Here is a 20,208-nt window from a genome sequence, read left to right on the forward strand (position 1 = left end):
TACAAGTCGATTGATGGCGTAGTAAAGACCGGGACTGTTCCTTTCAGCGAACAATAAGCTTGTTGGAAGACGGACCTGTGAGCGGAAGCTCTCATTCAACTCTCCGAGTAAGAAGTACCTGTAACGGTAGTAGAATGGGGATTTGTCCGCAGATGTTCACAGATCTCGAAAACTTCATAAAGCCGTCCACGGATCCATTATGGCTTCACATTTGTCTGCAACACAAAGCCTCATGCAGTGTCCACGCGGTTGAGTGTCCCGTCCCTCATCATCGACAGCCGTCGACATGGATACCTCATACTGCTTGCTCGAAGCTGCACCATCGACATCATCACGCTGTTTCGATTCGCAGACATCGTCAGCGAGGAATCTCAAAGGCATACAGGACGCGCTGGAGAGGGCGCAACGAGCTCAGTTTCTCCAGGAGCAGCGAATCAAGGAACTTGAGCGCCAACTTCTCGCGTCACGTCGTGAAAGTGCAGCAGAGTTTCCCTTCTTCTCACGTCTGCCCCCAGAGCTTCGATGCCGAATATGGAAGCTGGCCTTGCCTGTGCAGATTTTCCGGCCGTTTCGCTTCCTTCAACCGTCTTTTCTGGAATGGAAGAGCCTTGCTCCGCCAACAATCGCCGGAGTCTGTCGGGAGGCTCGATACGTTGCGTACCATCATGGCGCGCTATATTGCCACGAGTTCCTCGCCCCTCTCTCCTGGACATGGTTCAGCGGCCACACTGACATATTGGATCTGTCACCTTTCACAATAAACAAGGAGAGTTGCTTCGTCCCTCTACAGAAGAAGCTCCTCCAGGAGACGAGAGCAACGCTGCTAGATGTAGAGACCGTCGATAGCCTGTTGCTGACGGGCCTGTTCGGTGAAGACAGCCAACTCCCAAACGTCCGCATTATCCACCTGATGGCGGGGAACACATACCAAGTGGACAAGCAATCATGGCATCCGCATGCAGTGGCCCGGCTCTTTGGTGGCCAGTCGTTCGTCCATGTCGACATCGAGGACGAGCAAGAGGTGGCGCGGCTCGATCAGCTCCTCCTCGCAGCGATGAGCGGGGCCGACGGCAGTTTCATGAGCAAATGGGAGAAGGATGCCATCACGAGGCTACAGGCTCAAATTAGACCGTCGGCTGACAAGATGGAGCCGTGGAAGAAGGCAAAGCAGCTCATCATGCAAGGATGGATATTATACCACAGCGAGGCTTTCCCAGAGGACATACCCAGGAGCTGCATCGGGGACGACGGTATAATGAAGGAAGACGAGATCAGAAAGCTTTACCCTCGCATGCCTGTCGTCAAGCTGGTCCAAACTTTTGAGCTGGCCCCCGTCCCCCAGCTGGCGAAGTGGTACAAGGAGTGTGGGCGACAAATGGTGGAGGACGTGAGAGGTTGAGAGAGGAGGACGTCGCACTGTGGAAATACTACTACCCATCGAGTCCTCTCACAGTACTACCTCGGAGTTTCTGGAGAACGCTCCTTATGTCAGCAAGGCGCTAGCTAATTACAGTCAGTGATCTAATCTTATCAATCTCAAACGTCAAGTCACCTGCCGAAACGCCGTTGATGATCCAACAATCACTTGACCCAGAGCAGGGATATCAGACCCAGCCTCTTCTTCCCCCTCTTTGCGTCTTACGTGTATGCCGTCGCCCATTTTCCATCTGACTTGTACACTACCAGATCTCCCCTGTACTCAATCGCATTGAGCCAGAAGCTATCCGTGGCCAAAGTCGTACGCCGGCGCCTTCCTTCACCCTCTCTGCATTTGCGTGACCGCGGCCTGTCCTATATAATCCTGACTACCTGCTGCTACCAGCTTCAGCTGCTGACTGATTGCGCTGTCCCAGAAACCGCAGTTTCAAATTCTTCTTGCCATCTAAAACATCGTTGATTATGAAGCTCATCAGCCTCATTGGAGGCCTATCGGGCTATGCCGCCGCCCTCGAGCTCACCGCTCCGCTCTTCGGTGACACGGGCGGCGTCGGCGCGGGACGCATCCCAACCAGCTTCGAATCGGCCGTCATGGGCAGGCGCGTGTTGGCCCTCAGCAAGCTCGGCACCTTGTCGACGGTGTTTCCCAAGTCACACTCCCCCGGCGAGGCGGATGCCGCGGAGAGACGGCCGGAGGGGCTCGACGGCTTGCCGATTGCACTACTTGACTACATCAGTGACTGCGAAGACGAGGGGAACCCAACGCTGCTGGCCATCAAGATTGCCACCAGCTTCAAGAATGCCCGCGCGGGATCCAACCTTTCTCTGTCCGTGGAGTGGACTCCGCCGTATCCGCCGGCCAAGCGCATCTCGTTCCTGTCTCGTCTATCCGCGTTCGTGCCGTTCTTGGGTAACAGAGACGATGACGAGGCCTCGAAGCTTGACGAGCCGGACGTTTTCTCTTCTTCCTCGCTGCCGGACACGGCACCCTACTCTGCCGCCAACCTGCCCAGGTTCTCGCTCATCGGCTATCTAGAACCGATCAAGCCGAACATCAAAGAGGCTGTTCGGCTTGCTTCGTGCTACACCACTAAGCACCCAGACGCCAAGTACTGGCTGCCTGGCAACCCCATCCATGCCAGCGAATGGGCACGGCTGGTGGTTACGCAGGTATACTGGATTGGCGGGTTCGGTGACCGTGCGTACATTGGATGGATTCCCGTCGAGGAGTGGAGGAATGTTACCAAGGAGCAGTGGCAGGGCATCCAGCTGCCTGGTGAGAAGAAGGGCTGGAGCGAGTGGAGTATCAACGAGGCCGGTGCTGGCGAGCTTTAAAGTACGTGATTCGGATTTCGAGGCTCGCCACTTTGTACGACCAAATGTCTGTATCATGCTCGCAGCCGTACATACTTGTACAAGTATCACTAGTAAGAGCACACGCTCTTTACCGTTTCACGTTCTTCTGATTTTGCCTCAGCACCAGCATGCCTGTCTATGTTCGTCTGTAATTGTTCCTTGTTCGTCCTATGTATCGCCACCCCTTTCGAGGGTTCCGGGTCTAGGGTAGCGTAGAACGAGGGTTGAGGTGGCCTCGCATCTCTGCGACGTGGCCTACATCTCCCCATAAGTCCTCGGCTGGCGACAGGTACAGACAGTCGCTGAAGCTGGGCATCAGGCATTTGGATGATACTGTATCACTTGTTCTCCTTGTCGTGCTCCCTTCGCCCCCTACTCATGTGGTAATGCGGCGCCTATGTCTCCCTTCCCACATGGTCATCTCCAGTCGTCTTTTGCATGACGCCTATGCATTCGAACGGAGAGACGATTCGACTGTAAGATCCCCACGTACGAGATGGGAGGGCGGCCCCGCTAGCCTTGCGACTCGTGCTTGGGGCGCTGAACGAGACATTGTCTCGACCTCCTGCGTCACAAAGCGGGACAGAGGGCAGATCTGGCTGTCCGGCACGAGCGACAGCCGGGCCTTTTCTCAGGAGAACCCAGCAGTGGTGATACTGCCTGTAGTATCTACCTACCTAAGGTATGTAGTAAGGTAGCGACCAAGGTACAGTGGCCGTTTGCGTGGTGGCCATCTTCCCAGTTCATGCGGGAGTGCAATCTCGGGGTCTCAGTTGGCATGCGGTCTAATCAGGTACTGCTCCGGGCAGTGGCCGCGAGGGAGCAGAAACCATGAACGCAAAGGCTGCATGTAGCGAGGCTCCGTGGCTGGCCTGTTTGCTTCCTGCTTGAGCAGGGCTATTCACCTCGAGCTCTGACGCCGAGATTACCTCGTACCAGGAAGCTGCAGCACGTACTAGAGCAGTACTTGCTATCGCTAGCTCCAGGTTGATGAATCCGAGGTGACTTGACCTGACCCTGTTCATTGCGTTGTGGCGCTGAGACTAGGATAGGTTGGTATGTAGACATCCCTTTGGAGAGGCGTGAGGCTGCAGCAAACATCAACTATCGACATGGCAGATACCCAGAGGAACACACTGACTTCATAGAGGCACGCCGGGCTAATTCGCCGCCGCCTCAAGTCCCGCCCAGAGGGGATTCAGGTTTGGAGCGCAAACGGAGGCAGTCATTGGTGATGCTTGGATGTCGCTCATGATGGCTATGGCGATGATTGATGGACGATGAACCGAGTCGAGCTCGTGATCAAACGCTATGGAGACAACGAGAGTCGCCTTGTGGGGAAAGCCTCTCGCATGTCTCGCACACCTACCTAGCTAGGTACATAAGAACTTCATGCAATGGTCGCATTTCGCTCCTACTGATACTCCCTAGTCACGTACTGAGTCGCATTATCAGTCAGCTTTGTGTCGGTTGTCAGTCCGCATCGCGTGGCTGCATGCACATGCGGGCAGGCACATCGAATAATATGCGGTCGTTGAGCAGGGAAGACGGAGACTCCATGGCTCTTCCCCCCATTTCCCACATCTCGCAGTGCTGCTAGACCTATAGATGGAGGGGATGGAGATTGGGTATACGATATCTACCACTTGTGCGAGCATGCATGGTTTCTGTGCCTGTGCGGGGATTGCGTGTTCCCGCATGGCGCGTGCTGGACTGAGGATGAGTTGGAGCCGTACAAAGGACAAACAGACGTGATAGATACCTTAAGTAGTTGCTGGATATCGCCCAATAGCTTGGTACGAGTGCGAAAGAGTGCGGCGACGGCGTTGGTCCGGCTTTCTGATGAGCGCTGGCAACACTCTGGCTGGCTATGGGATTGGTGGGCCGGATGGATGGGCCATTGACCCCTTGTGAACGCCTGAAGGTGGTCATGATGATCAAACAAGGTCGGGAAAAGGGTGGCGTCAAGTCACGAACCGTGCACTTTGTGATACCGCCGCCTCCATGGACCGGAATCTCCCTGGACCTGTCCTTGCATCGTCACTATTGTTCGTGCTGTGCGGACTCGCTATGTAGAAGCAGGAACGGCTGACTGACGGACTGAAGCAATTTACTCTCTCTGACTGCGTGTAACATGCAGCGTTGCCTATCGTAGCTCAAGAGCGTGAACGTGGTCACTGGCTCCGCGCTACGTACAATATCTGGGAGTCTATTTGCGGCTTGCATCCCTCGGATCTCAAGTCGCCATGTTTGGAGATGGCGATGGCACATGGTGGTGCAACGGGGTGTGGCATGTGGCGCATGGGATGGAATAGGTCATTTCAGGCTGAGCGCCAAGGTGCCTTGCACGAGAAACTTGCAGGTACCTGTACTCGCACCACCTGGGGGTTTCGTGTTGGCACGGAGCCAGCAGCTTTCCGTGGGCTAGCGCCATCTAGCAGTGCGGATAGCGCCCGCCAGTGGCCGCAATCCCGCTTACAGGGCCCTGAACGATTGCCTGGAGCCGCACCCTTATCGCGCTGCCAGCACGGAGGTGGTTGCAGGTGCCCCATCACATCCGAAAGAGGCAGCGCTGCACGCCCACACCTCACCACCTCACATTTATCACTGCGCGGCATCCATCTCGGCCTCGACCCTGTTGTGCCCAATATCGGGTACGATCCGAACCCAACGCGCCGTGAGTTCTCGAGCAATGACGTGTAAATACCATGACGCATTTTCCTACCTGCTTACTGAGATGAATTAGCTCCCAGAGATGGACGTGCTTCGCACAGCAGAGGGCGGCGCAGCGGCTTATACTCCCATTCCTGGCGTACTGTGTCATCCACGCTCCGTGCTAGAATCACAGACGCCATCAGGTTCTTGAAAGGTCGGATCCTACTTGTAAGCAAGCAGGCTGCCAGCGTCTTTGCCGCCTGAGTAAGCTGAAAAAAGACGGGTATTTACCTTAGTATTCATGCATCTCCAGCAAGATACCTCGAAGCGACAGATACCCCTTCTCCAGGTCTAGTATCCGTACCTGCGTTGGGGGAGTGTCCCGGAGAAGCGCATCAAGGGATCGAATCGAACGTAGCACGCACAAGTACAATAACTTCAAGGCGCTGTTCTCTGAACAGTAGGCTGTCACAGAACACGCAGCAGCCCAAATTATAGGCGTCAACCCGGGGAGATTTGTTTGTGCACCCCATCTCTCAACTTCGATACCCGGTGCTTTGTTCGGCTCCCAATCCGGCACCGCACAGTGTCCGGCCTGCAGGCACAGGCACTAGCAGGCACGGAGCGCCCTCAGCCTGCGCGACAGGCACAGGTACGGATACATCGCACCCTTCTCCCCGTGCTCGTACAACTCGTACACTGGCCAAGCAGAAAATCGCTGTCAGCTTCGCTCTTGCTGCCATTGTCCACCCCAAAGACGCCTCTGCCGTCTCGCCTTGTTTACCTACTCCCCTCCTCCCTCCTCCCTCCAGCGCATCTTCCATCATTGGCAACCTACCGGTGCTCCTCGTCCTTTTGCAGTCCATTGACCGGCCTCTCGAAATACACACCTCGAGCGTCCGTCCTGCCCTCACAAGCCTCCCGCACGAGGGCCCGACTTTGTGCTGCCGTGGCGCGCTGTCGCAACGCCTGAGGCTGGGGCTGCTATTCGGGTGCGGCGGGAAAATACAACTTCCTTCTGCCGGACGTCGGTTGATGCTTCCGTACCACATACCTTTTCCCTTCCACTTTCTCGGGGCCCAGAAAAACTCAACGCCCATTCATCTGTCCTTCTCGCCTCTGTCCGACTCCCTACAACCCAACCTGACTCTGAAATTCTGATCTCGCTGTGGCCACCGTCGCCACGCCCGACTCAGCCAGCGCTTTGAACATTTAGCCGCCGCCTGGAACCGGCGTCGTCGAACTAACCCAAGGGTACTGAGGCAGTTTAGCGGTTGTACCAACTGCACCGTTTCTGTCTCTGCTTGGTACCTACCTTTACTACTCTCTGCGTGCCATACTACTACTATCCATCAACCCCAGCATCTCCCATACCCTACTACCACTTGATAGCTCACAATATACCGGGATGGCGCCTCACCTCCTGTCTGAGAGATGACCTCCAGGACCCCCATCGGCGTCCACCCGCGACCGCCGCAGCGAGCTCTCAGCAGCTCGACGCTGCCGTCGGTCCAGCGGCCTCCGCCTCAGCAACGCGCCCTGTCGCAGCAGCTGTTTCCCCCATCGCCCATCCGCAAGGACTCGATCCTCAGCGATGCCTCGAGCGACTCCTTCGACCCTGCCCAGGCCCAGAGCCATGGCGCGAACCAAGTCCAAGCCCATGGCCGTCTCGTCACCACACCGCGAAGAGTCGGCTCTCGGCTGCGTCTCGAACTCTCCAACATCGACCCGGTCGTCGGAAGCGCAGCGTCAGCGTCGCTCTCGACGTCGGCTTCAGCCTCTGTTTCCGCCGCCTCATCGCCACAGAGCCACACCACGTCGCGTGTACCGTCCATGGCTGATGCTGCAGATGTCGGCGACTCCAGCCCGGCGCCCTCTCGGGCCTCGGCGGCCGAAGTCGACAACGACAACCAGCCTTTGCCCATGCCCAGACGACGCCCACCAACATCACAAACATATCCCGAGCTATCGAGACGGCTGGCAGCCCCTTCGCGGGCCGCCCCGGCCCTCAAGAAAGACGGCCGTCCGAGGCCTTGGACCGTCGAGGTTCCCAAGAGCGCTCCGCGCTACCCCTCGACCGAGAAACGGTCTAACCCAACAGGTGGTGACCCCTTCAGTCGGGGGCTCTTTTCTGGACACGCCGACTTCTTTCCGTGGCATGGTGGCAACGGCAAGCACCACGAAGACGACTGGAGCCCCGAAGCGATCCAGAAAGGCACATGGGATCGCGGTAACCAGAACGAGACGAGCTCCGCGAGAATGACTATATCCCCGGCCATCAAGCAGAAATCGGGCCTAAGCGCTCTTTCTACCATCTTCATGGGCGTGCTTAACCAGCGCAGGCACCGCGGGCACGTCACTGCTCCATCGACGTTCAAGCCTCCTCCTCGTGTTACCCTGACGGACACTAAGAGGGAAGTCTGGATGAAGGACTTGGCTAACCCTGCCATCTCCCTCCGGCGGCTGAGCAGAACCATCCCCCATGGTATCCGTGGCCGCACTCTGTTGGACCAGTGTCTTAACAAGAGCGTCCCAACCGAAAGAGCTGTTTGGCTGGCCAAGTGTGTCGGTGCCAACGAGATTCGTGCCTTCAAGAGAAAAGGAGCTCCCGGTGGCGCCTTTGCCATAGCAGGCGAGTTCAAGTGGATAAGAGACTGGACCGTCTTTGTGGAGCAGTTTATAGAATCCGTCACCTCTGCGTTTGGCGAGCCAGACTGGAAGGCCAAGGTGACTTACGCGTAAGTTGAGCTCGCGCCACCGTCCTCTGCCTCCTCCCCCTCCCCCTTCCCCTTCCCCTCCTTCACGAGCTGACACTTCTTTGATTAGAATACGATTGGCGACGCACCTCTACGCCGAGCAGCTCCTTGATCGAGACCATTACCTTGATTGGATCACATCCGGCCTAGAGCATAGCCCTCAATCCAAGATTCCCATGTGGATCCTGATTGCCCAGATCTGTTGGGCCGACATCTTGCGCTCGCGCAAACATGGACGTCGCCTTGTTTACTCCATCCTTGGCCATCTCCATACCGTCCATATCCACCCCGACAAGGATATTCTCATCCAACTCTCGAGCCAGCTTTCGACCCTACTGGCCTCGCTCATCAGGAACAATCCCGACAGCTTCATCGACCCAGGCCTTTGGCCAAAGTATAAGGATGCTCTGGAAGCATTCCTGCCCCGGGATGACAAAGTAGGCCGAGAGGCATACCACCACGTCAGTGCCAGAAATGGCCAAGTGTCCATCACCACCACTGCTTCGCCAGCGGCCGGGCGGCCGCAGCTGGTGCGGCTGCTGGACGCAACGCTCCTTGGCCAGATAGATCGCGATCTGCCCCAAAAGTGCTGGGCTACCGGAGACGACAAGGTGGACATCGTGAGGACGACCGTGGACTGGGCTACGTCGTTCTACCGCCCTGGCCTGGCACGGCTTTATGTCGCGGCCAACCTCATCAAGGTTTGGAGCACGCTCAGGATCAACGTCACCGCCACCATTCTCGAGCACATGGACACTATTCCAGCCGGCGATGGTGCTCGGAAGCAGATGGTCTACCACCTCGTGACGGAGCTAGTTCGAACAGGTCAGTTCCTGGTCTCCCAATATCTCCAGTGGCTTGTGGCTCGCGGCGCCTGCAGCCATCCCTCAGAGATAGACTCCGACGATGCCCCTTGCACCACCCGGTTGCTCGTTCACCTCCCCATACGCTACCTCACGGAAGATCAGAAGGATGGCCGGGCCAATTTGCTGAGACGGGCTGCCAACTACTCTACCGCCGAGGAAGCAAGCGACATCAGCAACTCCCTGATGTGCGTCAGCCACACCCTGGGCTTGCCCGTGCAGGGAGACGCCATGGCCGGCAGAAGGCCGATTCCTTTGCGAAAGCTTCTTCCGAGGATCCTCAGCAGCTCAAAGGCTCTGCAGACTGCTGTGGGCCTTCATCTGCGCGAGACTGTCCTGAGGCTTGTCAAGTCCGTCCAGCCAATATCTCTGCGCATGTTCTCTGCCATACGCACCATCTTGGAAGCGACCCAAGACTTCTATGCCCTTTGCGACGTCCTCAAACTTTGCTCCAGGACGACCAATATCGAGGTGCTCGCATCCTGCGTCGACACTGTAAACCTTCATTTGCTGGTCTTCTACGCCCAGGGTGGTGCCGAGCGGCTGTTCACCATCTTCTTCGAGCGGCTCAAGGCCATCAATCAGGAGCAGGGCCTGGTCTCGCGCCCCCTGCTTGCCGCGCTTTGTTTCCTCTCCCGGCGGATGCCCAGCCGCCAGGAACTCTCCAAGTATCTGGCCCACGAGCTCACCCAAAGCGATCGCAACAACGCAACCGACGCATGCTCCCCCATTTCGGATAACATGGTCAATCCACCATCGGGTGCTGATGGCGAGGTCTCGGAACAAATCGAGAAGCTGCTGGCGAGCGGGAACAGCATAGACCACCCGACCATGAATCGTCTCTTTGGCTACATCATACGGCGACTGGAAGCAGGCTGGGCCAAGATGGATGACAACCGAAGGGTTCACGCATCGCTTCTTACCCGCCTGCGTTTATTCGACGCGCAGCATTTTGACAAGCTCATGTCTGACTGGGTTGGCCGTGTTCGGTTACTCAAGAGCCGCCAACGGTTGGATGCTGTGTTTCCTCTCCTCATCATCACTGATGCTCTGCCTGTTTCGTTCTTGGTCGGTCCCGCAAGCTTGACCCAAGCGCCCCCGTCAGGAGATGCCGAAGCAGCGGCTGCAACTGTCCCGGACTTGGCAACCCCTGGAGCAGTGACCTATCTCCAGGAACTGCTTCATCTGATCCTGTCGCGACTGCCTGCTGACTCGGACCTCAGCCAGGAGGAGGCTTACCGTTTTGGCATCTACCAGCGCGCCTTACAGCTCAATCACTACAAAGGACTGCTCTCGCTCATACGCCACGCGGCCGTTGAATATGCCGACCTTCGGGCTCGAGTGGGCAACGCAAAGCTGCCTCTTGACGACGGCACATACCGTGAGAGTGTGCTCGACGCCTTGCGACTCTTGGTTGTGGTGCACACGGCAGACGTCACGGACGCCTTTAGCCCCAAGAACATCCCCCCGGCAGGGTTCCGTCTTATTCATGAGATGATCAGCAATCTCTTCCAGCAGGAAGGCCATCTTGGCACGCCTTCCGCAGCAGCCTATGACGAAATCTTGCGTCTTACGAACGAGTTGACCATGCCATTCTGCCAGATCAAGCTCAATATGGATCTCTCCATCTCGCCACCTCGACCAACCGAGGGTGAAGACGGCCAGCCGCAGCCGAGTTCCTCCCAGTTTGATCTATTTGCTAAGGCTATGGATCGCGCCATCGAAGCTCAGAACATTATGTGGACGACCATGCTCCCCTGCCTAAGCGAAGACATTTCTCGCCATTTGCAAAGCCAGGCCCGTTCCCGATTCCTGGCTCTGGTGCCGACGTCCTCCTCCTTCTCGTCATCCAAAGCGCCCAGCAACCGCCAGAACGCACCCGCGAATAGTAGCAACCTATATCTCGCAGAGAAGCTACTGGGCGTCATCGAGGCTATCGTGGTAGGCCAGCCGCCGCCGAACACGGCCCAGCTTAACAGCGTTGTGGCTGATAGGCTGTCGGACCTTGTCGAGATCGTCGTTGCGCCGAAGGATCGTGAGGATAAGACGGAGGGTATGCTCGTGCCCATCATCGAACACTGGCTACCAATGCTGTTAAAGTTTGTGCTTTTGCACAGTGTATCCCTGGAACCGTTGAGTGCGTCTGTCATGACCACTTCCGCCCAAGGCAAACTGGTTATGCCTCCGCATCATGAGGCGCGAGCGCACACTGTTTTGGCTCTCTGCCGTCTGTTCCTTGCGCTCGAAGCGCTGCCGAGCCAGCTTGTTGGTGGCGGCTTGCGGCAGCAAGTGTTTGATGTCACCACGGTTCTTGCAGATGGCTTGCCGGATGACCTACGCCTTCACTGCGCCAAGTCGATTCTCCTCCTTCCGGGTACGATGCCAACCCTTCGCACATCTTCGGACGCTCGCCTGCATTACATTCTTAGCGTCCCGCAGATGTCCTCGATGGACGCCCTGATGCTTGCTCACAGGGAAAAGACGGCGACGCCTCCTAGCACGGCAGCCAGAGGCATGGGTGCCATGTATGGAATTGGTCCGGCGTCTCAAGAGAGGCTTTCTCCGTTCGTTCTCCGGAGGTGGGAGTTGCTTAGCGAGCCAACCCCCAATGTCGGGGTGAACGATACGAGCTTGAGCCTGAGTCTCTTCGAAGCCATCAGGCTACACTAACATGTTTGGAAAGGGGTTTTTTTTTTTGGCGGTACCTGGTTGAACTATTTTCTCTTCATTACCCTGTGTATAGTCATCATATCCTTTCGTTGGAGCTGTGGCCCTTGCTTGCCCCCTCTCAAGCTTTCGTTCACTTCCATCCATCATCATTATCATATTTGTCTCATTCTTACGAAGAAGCATTCAGCGCGCATTATGGCGATGTTCACGATCGATCAAGTCATCATCCTGCAGAAGAGAACGGGAACTCCAGGCCCTTGACGTCTTTTTTTTTACCTCCCCCACTTCGTTTTTCCCTTTCTCTCTTTCTTTCTTTTCTTTCCCCCCCTTTTCTCTGCATATCACTTTCTTATCTCTGAACTAGTAGAAATGGTTCCGCCCACGTTCACATGGCTTGTTGGTCAAGCCTAAAGTTTTGCGATATATGCAGGACGGCGGTTATGGGAGGATAAAGATGTTATTTGATATCATTTTCTTTTCTTTTTTTTTTCCCCGGGAGGCTGAATGTAGAAGCAGGCGCATGACGAATCGTTTCTCTGTTCTTCTGTTCATAAACGGTGCCTTGGCAGTTGCTTTGTATACGGCATGGGCGTGACGAGGCCTGAAGCGGGTTTGCTCTTCTTGGTTCATTTCTCCTTGTTTTTGTTGGATACCTCTGCTGATTCAAATGACTATGGAATATCAATACATCTATGCATGTCATCCTTATGTATCTACCTATGTTCTTCCAACGTAATGAAATCTCACCCGAGGAGAGAAACAAGAGAACATGCGGACAGCGTTCTCTTGAGTACATACTGTGAAGTTATCCTAGCTCGAACAAACCCAGCCGTCCCGTCAAATCAGTCTCCTTCACGTCACTCCGTGGCAGAAGAGGTAACACGACACATTGTCTGGAAAGCCGGCAACCCATTGTGGAGAGCAAATGACAGTTTTAGCCCCTGAAGCTATGAACAATACGGAGGAGGAGCTCTCAGAGCTTCGCCCAACAGATGGAGAAAAGATGGGCGCAAAACCAGAAAGCTGTGAAGATATTGAGGACAAGGAAAGAGGAAGACATGGCAACGGAGCTGGTTTATATGAAGCAACACGTCTTTGAGAAAAGAGGACGAATGTCAGGAAGCGCAACCGGCCAACGATGGGGAATGGCGAGGGGCAAAAACAACAACAAAAGGAGATTGGACGAGTGAGCCAAGGATTGGAGGATAAGCAGACAACGCCATGCAAGAGGAAGAGAGACAGAGAGGGAGAAAGAGGGATGTCAGGTAGAATAGGGAGAGAAGTCGTGTTCTTACATAAGAGTAGAGCAAGTCACGAGATCAATCCTCATCAAAAATCTGGTAAGTGTTGACCAGAATGGTGTCAATGACCTTGATCTGCCAACCGGCATCTGTAATGGCAGTGCTTGGGTCAGTGCCCATGAGGGTGGGTCCGAGAATGACGGCCAAGTTGTGAGAGTTCATGCGGTTGACGTGAGAGTTGTCGATGACACGGTGCAGATGCAGCATTAGGGCCCGCAGCGTGGCGTAGTTGGGATCGGGCAGACTGTTAATGATGGCGTGGAGCGAGTCTCGGCGAACAATCTCGTCCTCATGCTCTGCAGTTGCACGGTTAGTATCGACCCGCGTTCTAAATACAAAACAGAGGGAGAAAAAAAAAAAGGCTCCGAGTATGATATGGGTGATGATGGATCGTAACTTACTGGCTGCGTTTATGAAGCTGCTGTGGTGTTCCGACGTGAACAGGGGATCGGGCAGGTCCCGGAAGAACTGCTTCAACAGGCCCGTAACACTGTTGACGTCGTGAAAGAAGTTTTCCGGGTTCCTGAAATCAAGTGCTTGCGACTGAGATTCTGCACGGGAGAGTATCAGTTAGCATACATCGGTCCGCTGAACTAGGTAGCCGCGGAGATGGATGTGGATATCTACCTGAATCAAACATGGCTTTCAGTCTGTTGATGTGGTTTAATGAGCCAGACTGGCGGTAGATTCCTTCTACCCCAAGGCCAAACAGGTCAACGGCCTGGATACACTGATACACGACCATGGGAACAGCAAGGCCGTCCCGCTCATAAAGGCGACCGAGATGGACACCAAAGACGGGCTTGGAGCCCGTGGAGACACCAGGGGCTGGGAGGCCGTGGTTGGGGGCGCTGTATGCCGGCGGAGCGCTTGGCCCGGGAGGCTGGTAGAGAGGTCCTAGCTGAGGAGGTGAAGCGCTCCTGGCTGATGGGCCTTCATTATCTTGGAACGGAAGCGCCCCGAGCTGGGGCGGGCCGGTGGTGGTAGGGCCGCCACTGGGGAATCGGGGACCTGAGGTGCCGTATGGCTGCGTTTGAGGGCTCATGGGAGAGTTGAGCATGTTGCCCTGGCTGAAGCTTCGACTGTGGTTGGGCTGATGGAGCGACTTAAGGGGCTCGGCACTGGTGGGAGTGGGAGCAGCCCCTTGTGCCATGGATCCTGGGGGTCCCTGAGAAGCTGGGGCGCCTGCCGGCGGGCTGGGGAGATTATTGCCGCCGCTCGTCCTCGAGTTCACCGAAAACGACTGTGGGTTTTGCTGGTATCCACCCTGAGGAGTCTGACTGACGGAAGGCTTAGAAGCATGGGGGGCAGAGGGCAGAGCTGAGTGACTCATGGAGCTGGGCTGAGGACCGAGTACCTAAGAAGCAAAGAGGCATTAGTATAAGGGGCTTGACGACCACTTGATGGTGCGGCGATCGCAAACGCACCGGATTGCGTTCGTATTTGACCTCGCCCGGGTTTGGCTGAACCTTGGAATGATAAGTTGCGACAAACTCATCGAGATCCCTGTCAATGTTGATGGATGCAATGGCATATCTCATGCTTCGGGGCTGGTTGGGGCCGATGGTAGCTGAGTTCCTGAAGGGGCTGATGACAAGGCCATTGCCGAGCAACAGGTTCTCATTATTCAAAGCTAGTCGAGGTTTCCTCCGTTAGTACCATCTAGTTTTTGCGCAGACCCGAGGAACGATATTGTGCCGCGGCTCTACTTACCAAACCTTTGCATTTGCAAGCCGACGGCGGAGTCAATCTCGCGGATAGCCTCTTGCAACGACTTGACGATCTCGGGGCGGGTCGTGGTCTCGAGCTGGGCCTTCTCGGTCTGCAGGCTGGTGACGGCGCTGTGATAGATCTGATCTGCTGCCTGGACCTTCTTCAGAAGCTCCTCTTCTTGCTGGGCCGCCGACTTGTGCGCCTTGAATGCGCCCAAGACCTTGCCGCCGCCAGGCCTACTTTCGCCCGTCCTAGCGCGATCGTACTCTTCGGCGAGGGAGTCGTATTTCGCCTTGCTCTTGCGCATGGCGGCCTCGAGATCGACGACCTTTTGCTCAGCGGCCAAGCCGTTGGCCTTCCAGACCTTGCGGTTGCGCTCGGCAGTTCCGGCTGCCTCGAGGAGCTCCTCGTTCATTTGGAGAAGTGTGGCGGCAAACTGGATGCCGTTATCAGCCATGCGCTCGTGAATGTGTACCATCTCCTCGTAGACGTGGACGAATGTGCCTCCGCGGTGTTCGGGTCGTCGTATGTTATCCTGGGTGGCGCGCGCCAGCTTCTTGAGCGTCTGAGCGCTGTCTTCTTCTAGGCCGGCTCGTTTTTTGAGAAAGGTGCCGAACTCCTAATCAGATGTCAGCTTCTTTCCTGCTTCTCGATGTCTCAGCCACACGGTGCTAGGGCTGCAGCTAGCATTGGATGATGCACAGCCGGCCACGATGTACGGGCATGCCTAATCGGGATGCGAGATAGATGGACGTACCTTTGCAGAAGCTATGCTCTGTTTCAGACGATGCAGCAGCGAGGGGATACCTTGCTGTTGAGCGTGAGGTTAGCAGGGAGAGTACGCCGCGCGAATTTGGCTGGGAAGAGTCGCACCTCGGATGCCAGCACCTCACCAACCAGCTTCAGGACAGCTGGATCGGTCGGAGGTGGAGGGCTGGGCTCGTCTGCAACAGTCCCCAGGTGAAGCGCCGCTATGCTGTCGCTGAGACCTCTATCAGCTGCGGCGCTGTCTTGCGCGGCAGCATCGCCGGAAGCTGGGCGACCCAGCGTAGGGTCATCCAGCGTGATTGATCCTGAAAAGTCACGCCTGTGCTGCTGCGTCGTCATCTGCGGCATCTGCAGCGACAGCGACGGCACTGGAGCGTCGATGGGAGAGCGGAAGTCGGACATTGTGTGCGAGTTCGCCTTTGGGAGGGCTCGGCGCCTCGTTTGTGACTGGCGAGGGAGAGATTGGACAGCAGACGACGACGAATCCTAGAGCTTGGTGCTCAGTAGCGTCCGTTGATTCGCGAGGGAAAAAAAAGAGGTGCGCCGCCGCGATTGGGGTGTCGTGCTAGGTTGTGGATACGGGGTCAGTGAGATGCAGGAACCATAAGGAATGGAACGAGCTATACTACGAAGAACCAACAAAGTGGCTGAGGAGGGAGGCAGGGGGGGTAGGAGACTCACCGTGGGCGGAGAACAGAGGAACGGATATGAGTCCGTTGCGGTTCTCGAGCGGCCTCAAAGACGATACGAGTGAGGTCTTGCGACTTGACGAGCTTCGCAAGCCGCAGTTGGAGCTCTATCGTTTGCTTTTCTTTGCTCTGATACAAGCGTTGTCGATCAGTGAATCAGCTTCAACCAGTACAAAGAGTAAGCATTGACAGATGCCGCCTCTTGACTTGTCGTCACTGGAGGTGAAAGCAAAAGGAAAACGGGATAAGAGAAGGAAACAGAGGGGGCGGAAGAAGGAAGAGAGAAGAGGAAAAGAAGAGAGAAGAACAGGCCAACAGGATGAGGGGCCGAAGACTGAAAGAAGACGGCGGCAGTGGCACAAGCCAACCAGCAGCGATACGGATGAACGGGACAGCAAAGAGCTGGGCTGAAGAACGAAGAGATTGGGGACTGCCGCCAAGACTTGGGATAAGTGCAATTGCTCCGTGCTGCGGGTTGGAGTAATAAAACGGGGAGAGCAGGAGGCTGTGGGTAGATGCGGATAATGGCGATGGCGAGGGTTGACGGTGATGGATGGGGAATGGGGATTGAAAGAATGGGGACTGATGAAAAATGGGGGAACGGGTTCATGTTAGTATGGGGGGGAGCTTCGGTGGCACGTTTTGGCTTTCAGTGGCTCTTCCGGGGGTGGTTGGCGGCTTTGCTTGGTCTCGCTGAGCGAGGCGATGCCCGGCGGCAGTACTTGCAGGGTACTGGCAGAGGCGCAGAGGCAGCACGCTGGGAATGGAGGGCACTTGGACGCTGAAGCAGTACCACTTCAGTACCCGCGCCAGAACGGCGTAGCGCCTCATTTTAGCACCGGAGACTTCAAGCAGGCAAGGGACTCGGCTCTGCTGCATAGCAGTAAAGCATCATCGCATTCACATCAACTTCCAGTCCGTCTCTTCCACGGCCGGGCATAGGAAGGACTGCTGTTTCTAATCGGCTTTTTCTTTATAAGCAAGTAATGTACTTCACCGTCTTTTTTGTTGCCTTCCTCTCCTCTTAAAGGTTATTGTTCAAGAAGACAAGAGGTAATGTTCGAGGTCTCAACACGGCAGCAGCTCATGCCGGGCTGTGCCAGATACTGGTGGCATTCGGTGAAGCTCTCCTCACCTAAAAGCCTATGTAGTGCCTCTCACATGTGCGTGGCTGCTGCAGAGAACCACCAAACCGCCGCCAGATTTGATGTTTGCACACACACCAGAGTTCAGCGGCTCGGCCTCTTGTGGACAGGCGTCAGGCGTCAGGCGCTAAGCAGCCATTCATCCAGCCAGGCGGTTCGTAGCTCGTGCCCGCCAAAAACGTGGCAGATCCAGCACATGGACGGACAGCACAGCACAAAAGCGAGGCATCCTGAAGGCAACCTACAGTACCCAAGGTCCTAACTACCTTACTAGGTGATCGACACAAATCGACCGCAAGCCAACTCGGCTTCGGGCTTCTCCACAAAAGTCGTCGGCCAGAGACGCAGCTTCTTTGTGGTTCGCGCCTTGGAATGTGCTACTATCATCGCCATCTTCTCCTCCCGGCCTCAATCTACGCTCATCTCTCGGCAGCGCCCAAGACATCAAAACGAAAGCGCCACCAAAGTATCCCTCTCTGCACTACAGCTCGTTCGATGAGATTCTAAGCGCTCACTGGATCACTTACGAGCCGAGCCCTGAAACCGCTGTTTGATTCTCCTGGCCGCCTCAGGCAACGTACAGACTGCCTCGTATTATTGAAGACTCAACTGGGACTTCCGGGAGCATCGTGTCTGCGGCGGTATAAAGCTCAACATCCTTTTCGTGGGCACGCCGACAGAGCGCCACCCGTTGCAGGAGAAGTAGGCAGTTGTCACCGATATCAGGCAAAATTTGGGCAGCATCACATGCTTGTGCAAAAAGCAACGGAGCCGAGTGACTGGCAATGCCCGGCATCCTATGGGACCTGGGCTATCTCACGCTTCATGTCTTCAGCAGAGGCTTTGCCAGCCCAGTATCACCTGGACGACGTCAGAACGCCTATAGGGAGAAGGATATCAAGTGACAAGCCTGACCATCCACGTAGGTAGGCTCTGCCAGTGTAGTTCCAAGCAGCTTCCAGCCCAACGGGAAGGGCTCGTTGATGAATTGCCTTGGTCACAACCAGATATTGACTAGTCAGAGATCGGCACTGGAGAACTGAGGCTCGGACGTATCCCGTGCCTGGACCCAAAAAGAAAGACGCCTTGTATCTCTTTTTTTTATGAGAATGAGCCTAGGTATTTCCGACTAGTAGGATGAAGCCCTGCCGGTTGTCGCTACTTGACACCATCGTTTCATGCCGTCGTCGCAAGAGAGGCCGTAAATGCACAGATGGAACACACCCAAAAAGAAATGACCCGTACCCGTTCACGCCATTGAGAGACTCTACCATCCGCTTTGTTTTCCACCACTCCAGCCGTCAAACGTTTATCGCAGACGTCTGGCCTCGCGTTCGGATTCGAGCAGGCAGAGGATGTCGTCCTCACGGACTGAGCAAGCCAGTTAGCCAACAAATCACCACCCATCTTCTCGTCCGCACACAGCTTGTGGAGCTCAAACATACCGGGACCCTTGACGTTTCGGATGATGGAACGAGTCTGGTCGTCCATGAACTCGACGCGGACCTGGGTGACACCACCACGAGAGCCTGCATACTTCCGTTAGCTTTCGATGATTCGATTCCGCATTGCTGCCCCTGATATGCCCCCTCAACCGATCTGTAGGCCAGCGTGCACCAGTATGCTTGCAATTTGTCGCGCTGTCGAGCCGAGTCTTTCCTTGCCCTCTTTCCCTTTCAAACATCGAATCAAATATCGAAACAGCATATTTTTTTCGTTCCTCCTTTCCCCAACCCAATATTTCGGCGAGACTGGCGACGACAATTGCAGCAGCGGCGATGGCAACAGACCGGCAGAGGGAGAGGATCATGGCGAGAGAGCGAGAGGGAGTCTCATCGTACCGGTTCGGCCGAGCACTCGGGTCACCTTGACGAGCTTAACGGGAGCCTTGCTGCTGGATTCCATTGTGATAGATGCGTGTCCTTGACTGTGGAAGGTTTGCAAAGGAGAGAGCGGAGAGAAGGTAGAAGTCGCGGTAGACCGTGTGGGTAGCGAAGAGGGCGTATTTTTTCCTTCGGCTGCAATTTTGTGCTATTCGGCAGGGTTTTTTCCTTCTTGCGAGACCCAGTTCGGTGCGCCGCGTGGTGGGGGGGGCTCACCCGCGATAAGATCACGTGTGATAAGCAAAGCCCCAACCAGACGCCTTACTGTTTTTGGCCTCTTGCCAAGCGGGCCAGAGGTTCGATGCCGGAGTATCAGAATAGCCGCGTTCCGGATCTACGGAGCCGCATTGCTCTAGCGCCAGCTTCCACCTCCTGTCAATCCGTGTGCCAAACCTTGCTGGACTTGAGACAGAGAGGCTGAGACCCTCCAATGCTAGTTATTTGCAGGATCGCGTCGATTGATAACATGAAGCGCAGCAGCATCCGGACAGCGCATCGTCTCCTCGGCCGCTTCCTTGGCGAGATGTCAAATCGCCCCTCTTGATCATGGCTAGTTCCTCTCCGGACAAGGAGCCTGGCGTATTCGCGGCTTCAACGCCCCGTGGCACAGAAACCATGTCGCTGGCCGCGTGACGCCGATGGCAGATGTGTCATGTACTACAACAACTGTGACTACCGGCTCTATGCGAAATACGGAGTATAGCAGTAACAGATAGAAGCCAGCTCAACCACCTGCGGAGGCTACCTTATGCGCCGTGTCGAGCTGAGTTTTCAGGGCGAGAAATGAGACGGGGGGATCGGGCAGATGCTCAGGCACTCATATGCTACCTTCGGAACAGATCTGTTGTGATTAAGGCTGGACTTCTGGCAGAGGTCTGCCGTACTTTCGGTTGTGAGGGTTATTAGCTACCCTTGCCTTTCTTTTTCCTTTTCTTTCCCTCCTCGCTTCTTCTGCTCCTCCCCCTGCCGCAG

The 20,208-nt window shown here is 55.8% G+C and overlaps 5 protein-coding genes across 5 annotated transcripts; 3 read left to right on the forward strand and 2 right to left on the reverse strand.

Moving 5' to 3' along the window:
• Positions 1-286: 286 nt before the first annotated feature.
• CCMA1212_009258 (uncharacterized protein) lies at positions 287-1,399 on the forward strand (the record flags this gene model as incomplete). The annotated part of the gene is made up of 1 exon (XM_073706346.1): positions 287-1,399. The coding sequence occupies one exon, from the start codon at positions 287-289 to the stop codon at positions 1,397-1,399; it is 1,113 nt and encodes a 370-aa protein (XP_073555213.1).
• Positions 1,400-1,899: 500 nt separating this feature from the next.
• Positions 1,900-2,772, forward strand: CCMA1212_009259 (uncharacterized protein; the record flags this gene model as incomplete). The annotated part of the gene is made up of 1 exon (XM_073706347.1): positions 1,900-2,772. The coding sequence occupies one exon, from the start codon at positions 1,900-1,902 to the stop codon at positions 2,770-2,772; it is 873 nt and encodes a 290-aa protein (XP_073555214.1).
• Positions 2,773-6,882: 4,110 nt separating this feature from the next.
• CCMA1212_009260 (Mediator of RNA polymerase II transcription subunit 12) lies at positions 6,883-11,737 on the forward strand (the record flags this gene model as incomplete). The annotated part of the gene is made up of 2 exons (XM_073706348.1): positions 6,883-8,186; positions 8,275-11,737. The coding sequence occupies 2 exons, from the start codon at positions 6,883-6,885 to the stop codon at positions 11,735-11,737; spliced, it is 4,767 nt and encodes a 1,588-aa protein (XP_073555227.1).
• A 1,319-nt stretch (positions 11,738-13,056) lies between these two features.
• Positions 13,057-15,921, reverse strand: CCMA1212_009261 (putative Rho-GTPase-activating protein 7; the record flags this gene model as incomplete). Its single annotated transcript, XM_073706349.1, has 7 exons — positions 13,057-13,334; positions 13,440-13,589; positions 13,666-14,395; positions 14,466-14,671; positions 14,752-15,370; positions 15,509-15,562; positions 15,625-15,921. The coding sequence occupies 7 exons, from the start codon at positions 15,919-15,921 to the stop codon at positions 13,057-13,059; spliced, it is 2,334 nt and encodes a 777-aa protein (XP_073555226.1).
• A 2,741-nt stretch (positions 15,922-18,662) lies between these two features.
• CCMA1212_009262 (uncharacterized protein) lies at positions 18,663-19,857 on the reverse strand (the record flags this gene model as incomplete). Its single annotated transcript, XM_073706350.1, has 4 exons — positions 19,726-19,857; positions 19,195-19,280; positions 18,799-18,882; positions 18,663-18,724 (listed from the first exon to the last, which is right to left on the reverse strand). The coding sequence occupies exons 1-4, from the start codon at positions 19,851-19,853 to the stop codon at positions 18,663-18,665; spliced, it is 360 nt and encodes a 119-aa protein (XP_073555225.1). The 5' UTR covers positions 19,854-19,857.
• Positions 19,858-20,208: the final 351 nt, after the last annotated feature.

The sequence above is a fragment of the Trichoderma ghanense genome (assembly GCF_004382785.1).
Source record: "Trichoderma ghanense strain CCMA-1212 chromosome Unknown scaffold_15, whole genome shotgun sequence".
NCBI lineage: Eukaryota > Fungi > Ascomycota > Sordariomycetes > Hypocreales > Hypocreaceae > Trichoderma > Trichoderma ghanense.